At 34.3% G+C, this 4,304-nt stretch overlaps 1 protein-coding gene across 1 annotated transcript; it reads right to left on the bottom strand.

Annotated features, from left to right (window-relative positions):
* Positions 1 to 1,546: 1,546 nt before the first annotated feature.
* Positions 1,547 to 2,303, bottom strand: LOC114416168. Its single transcript, XM_028381038.1, has 3 exons — positions 2,055 to 2,303; positions 1,917 to 1,979; positions 1,547 to 1,642 (listed from the first exon to the last, which is right to left on the bottom strand). Exons 1-3 carry the CDS (start codon positions 2,301 to 2,303, stop codon positions 1,547 to 1,549), a joined length of 408 nt encoding a protein of 135 aa, XP_028236839.1.
* Positions 2,304 to 4,304: the final 2,001 nt, after the last annotated feature.

Genomic DNA, 4,304 nt, shown 5'->3' with positions numbered 1-4,304 from the left:
TGCAAATGATGCAAATGCACTTTTCAAGTTTAAATTCAAGACAATGATTCAAGAATACAAGACACAACATCAAGATGATCACTAGTATTTAGGAAGGGAATTCCTAATTGATATAGCAAAAGGTTTGGCCAAGTAATTTAAGTTAAAAAGTGTTTTTCAAGATATTTACTCTCTAGTAATCGATTACCAGAGGATGTAATTGATTACCAGTGGCCAAAAATGGTTTACAACAGCTACTAAATATTTGAATTCAAATTTTAGACTGTGTAATCGATTAAACAATATTGGTAATCGATTACCAGCAGTTAATAAACATTTTAATTCAAATTTTAAAACCTGTAATCGATTACACAAAACCTATAATCGATTACCAGAGGAGATTTTCAGAAAATTATTTCTAAAAGTCACATCTTTTCAAATGATTTTTACATGACCATCAAAAAGGTCTATATATATGTGACTGGAAACACGAATTTGCTCAGAGTTTTTCATAACAAAAAGTCTTATTCTCTCAAAGAGCAAAAACATTTCATCCTCTTAAGAATTCCTTGGCCAATACACTTGCAATTCAATAAGGAATTAATTGAGTGCTCAGATTGTAAAATCTATCTCTTTCAAGAGAGATTCATTCTTCTTTTCTTTCTAAATTCTCAAAGGGGATTGAGAGATCGAGGGTCTCTTGTTGTAAAAGAATTCTGAACACAAAGGAAGGATTATCCTTGTGTGTTCAGAACTCGTAAAAGGATTTTTACAAGGTTGAAAAGAAATCTCAAGGACCGTAGGTCGCTTGGGGACTGGATGTAGGCACGGGTTGTTGCCGAACCAGTATAAAACTCTTGTGTGTTTGTCTCCTTCTTCCCTACTCTTTTAATTTCCGCTGTGCATTTTAATTTCCGCTTTTACTTTTGGTTAAGTTTCTCTTCTACTCCTTATTCACTTAACAACATAGTAAAAGCCTTAAAAGAGTAAATTTTTAATTAGTAAAGGTTTAGGAATAATTAATTCAACCCCCCCTTCTTAATTATTCTAAGGCCACTCGATCCAACATGAACAATGAATCCATTTGGAAAAATAAAACCTAATGTGGAGTTCACAATTGTCTGACTTCTTGTCTCTCCCAAGAATGCCATAGTTTTTTGTAAGAGTTGGGTTACAACTGAAACTTGTGGTTTTTTACAGTGTTAGGTAGTGTCATATATATAGATAAGTTTTAATATCAGTGCTACATTTTTTAAAGATTAAAAATACGCATGCACATGCTTTTTGTATGTGTTGTCAACTACACCAATGATGTGACACGCTTTATCTTGCATCAGATCTGCATGTGTAGTCATGATGTGCAAGGTCCTGTCACGTGTTTTATGTTAACGCATACAACAATTTATCATACATGCTTTTTCACAATGTCTTGTCAACTCAGACGACAATATATCTTACATTCTTTTTTAGAATTAACTAGTAATTTTGTTGTGGACGTAACAAATATACAAAGACACATAAATGTGAAAATCCAATTCAAAACGATCAGTCATTATAAATTACATGTTCAATCATCATTTATGTCAACATAGTCTCTCTTAAACATCACAAAGCTCTTGCCATACTGCATTCTGCTAATATATGGAGTTGGCCATGGCTTCGCCTAAGGATGACAATTGCTAGACCATAACAATGTTATAGGTGGTAAAGGATAACGTTCTTTTAAATAAACTTGTACATGCGAAAAAAGTGTTTAGACAAAATGATTGCATAAATATAAAAAAAAAAACTTCATATCTACAATGTACCTCAACAAAATGATTGTCATACACATGACCGATACAAATTATACGATGTAATGAAGAAATTGCCCGCGGTTGACTTCTAAGAGGAAAAAATGCCATGCTTTGTTGTTTAGACAAGGATACAATGATTACATTATATCTTGATGCAATGACATGTCCCATGTCCGTTATATCTATCCATTTATCCGTAGTCACCTAAATGAAACAAATATACACGTCAAACTTAATTGTAAAGTTAAGTATTAAAAAGCAAAAACATAACTTACATACCTTGGTTAACCCATCAACATGTAGTGACATCCTTAACTCCTCAAATCTCTCCATGCCACCAAAGAGTCGGCTATAGTCTTCTGAGAATTTCCCAAGTTCTTTAAGAAGATGGTAGCGGACCATCGACCAAGAGTCTTCACCCATACCTAATAAACCGGCAACCGACTGATATCCACAGTTACCATCAGCTTCGACATCAACAATCTTATCAATGAAGTCGTGCATAAATGGTTGAAACTGATCCAACATGGGCATCATCGTTCTTCAATTCGGTTGCTCAGAGGATGATGCACTACGCCTCACCGATGAATTGCTATTTTGCATAGATTCAAAGGCATCTACATACTCCCAGTAAGATGGATCGCGCTTTGTTGACCTTGGGTTCCTGCTCATAGGTTTCTTTGGTGCCCCCTTTGTGCTAACCTTTGTTGGAGGAGGACACATCGAATTCTAATTAGGGTATGCAATTTCCCAAAGTTTCGTCTTCAAAATAAACTTGCCACAAACATCAAGTTCTTCAAATCTTTTGGATATTGTTTCTATTTCTGCCTTGATGCTCACTTCGGGCTCACATAACCCTTGGTCTGAAAAACTTAGTCTCCTCCAAAACATATGGATTGAATCCAGTGGGATGCAACCACCAACATATTTGGATAGCTCACAAGAACAAGGAAGACCAAGCGTGGTTCTCACCATACAACCACAACTTGAGGGATTCTTTCCAGCATAGTCAACACGCTCTAATTCCAAATACATTCCAAATACACAAATAACAATAACAATAAACATATACAATAATACAATTCCATCAACGTTTTCATACCTATTTGTTGTTGTGTTTCCTAAGTGTATCACCTTATTAGTCCAGGCGGAAACAAATTTTTCCTTGTGTGGTATTATCTATGTTTCCTTGACATAGTCAACAAACATTGGCCAAGGTGAGTAAGCCATTTTGAACTTCTTCAGGCATTCATCAAACTGTCGTTCTGAAGGATAATCAGTTAGACATCCCTAGCAATCCATGTAACATCCCATTTTTTTTCATAAATAAATTTAAAAAGTTTCTTAGAAAAAATAATAAAAATAAATAAGTAGAGTAAATAATAGGTCGTAAATACCCCTAGCTATAAATAGCAACATGCTAGGTTTTTTAGACTGACTCCCCAGCCTCCTCTGCCTCTCATTTTCGTTTTTCCCCTTCTCCTCTTAAAACCCTTTCTTTTTCTCGCAGCTCACTAAATCTGTCTCAGAAAAATGACGATCTCGGACTTATTCACCGTTGGATCGTCGTGAAATTGAAACACAAGGTTCACAACCCAATTCTGAGCATTTTCACTGTTGGGAATTTCAAAATCATGTTTGAGCTTATAGGAAAAACCTTCGCATTGTAGCCTCTTAATTTCCCGCAGAAACCCAAAACTGTCTTGGTAAAACCATGATCCCGGTTTCGTTAACCGTTGAATTTTCATGAAATTTGGATATTTTATTCGAAATTCAATTGCGCACACTTTCACTATTGGGATTTGCGATATAATATTCCTGGAGGGATAAAAAGGAATCGCATTAAGACAGTACAAGTGGAGGTTTCAATCTCTTCTCCGTCTCTTTAACGTTTGAGAATTCTATCGGAGCAGTCGGAGGAATAACTGAAGGAATCTCAGGGAACCGCTAGAGATGCTGCTATCGCTAGCTGAAGACACGTGAGTCCCCTCAGAGGTAAGGGATGAGTTATTCACAATTGAGGATTAGTGAGAACATGTGTAGGGATCCTTAGAGATATCAATTGAAATGAGTTTTGGAGTGTTTTTGCAATTTTCATTTTATCCTTATAATTATTACAGTGAATTATATATGTTTGACAGACCAATTGTTGTGAAATTGATATGCTATTGTGTTGATCGTGAACCCTATAAATCGAGCATTTTTCTGATTAATATGAATTGATGAAATAAAGTAAGGAAAAATTTAGAGAGATATATTGATTTTGTATTTTCTCTTTTTCTTGCCTTTTTTTTAGGTTTTTATATATAATTTAAAAAATTAATATCATAATTGAAATTGACCAAAGTGTTCATATAATTATTTAGAATTTGTGCATTGAAAGCTTACTTTGATATTTGTGATTCAATATGATGGATGCTAGCTTATATATATAGAGGTAGTTATTTATATTAATAATTTATGTAAATAATATTGTAGAGTGTTATAGTATGATTCCAGAAATTATTAAGTGTTGGAGTTTGAGAATAT

The sequence above is a fragment of the Glycine soja genome, chromosome 6 (genome assembly GCF_004193775.1).
Source record: "Glycine soja cultivar W05 chromosome 6, ASM419377v2, whole genome shotgun sequence".
NCBI classification, from domain to species: domain Eukaryota; kingdom Viridiplantae; phylum Streptophyta; class Magnoliopsida; order Fabales; family Fabaceae; genus Glycine; species Glycine soja.
The sequence above is the reverse complement of the archived record's forward strand: the minus strand, read 5'-3'. Positions and strand labels throughout refer to the sequence as shown.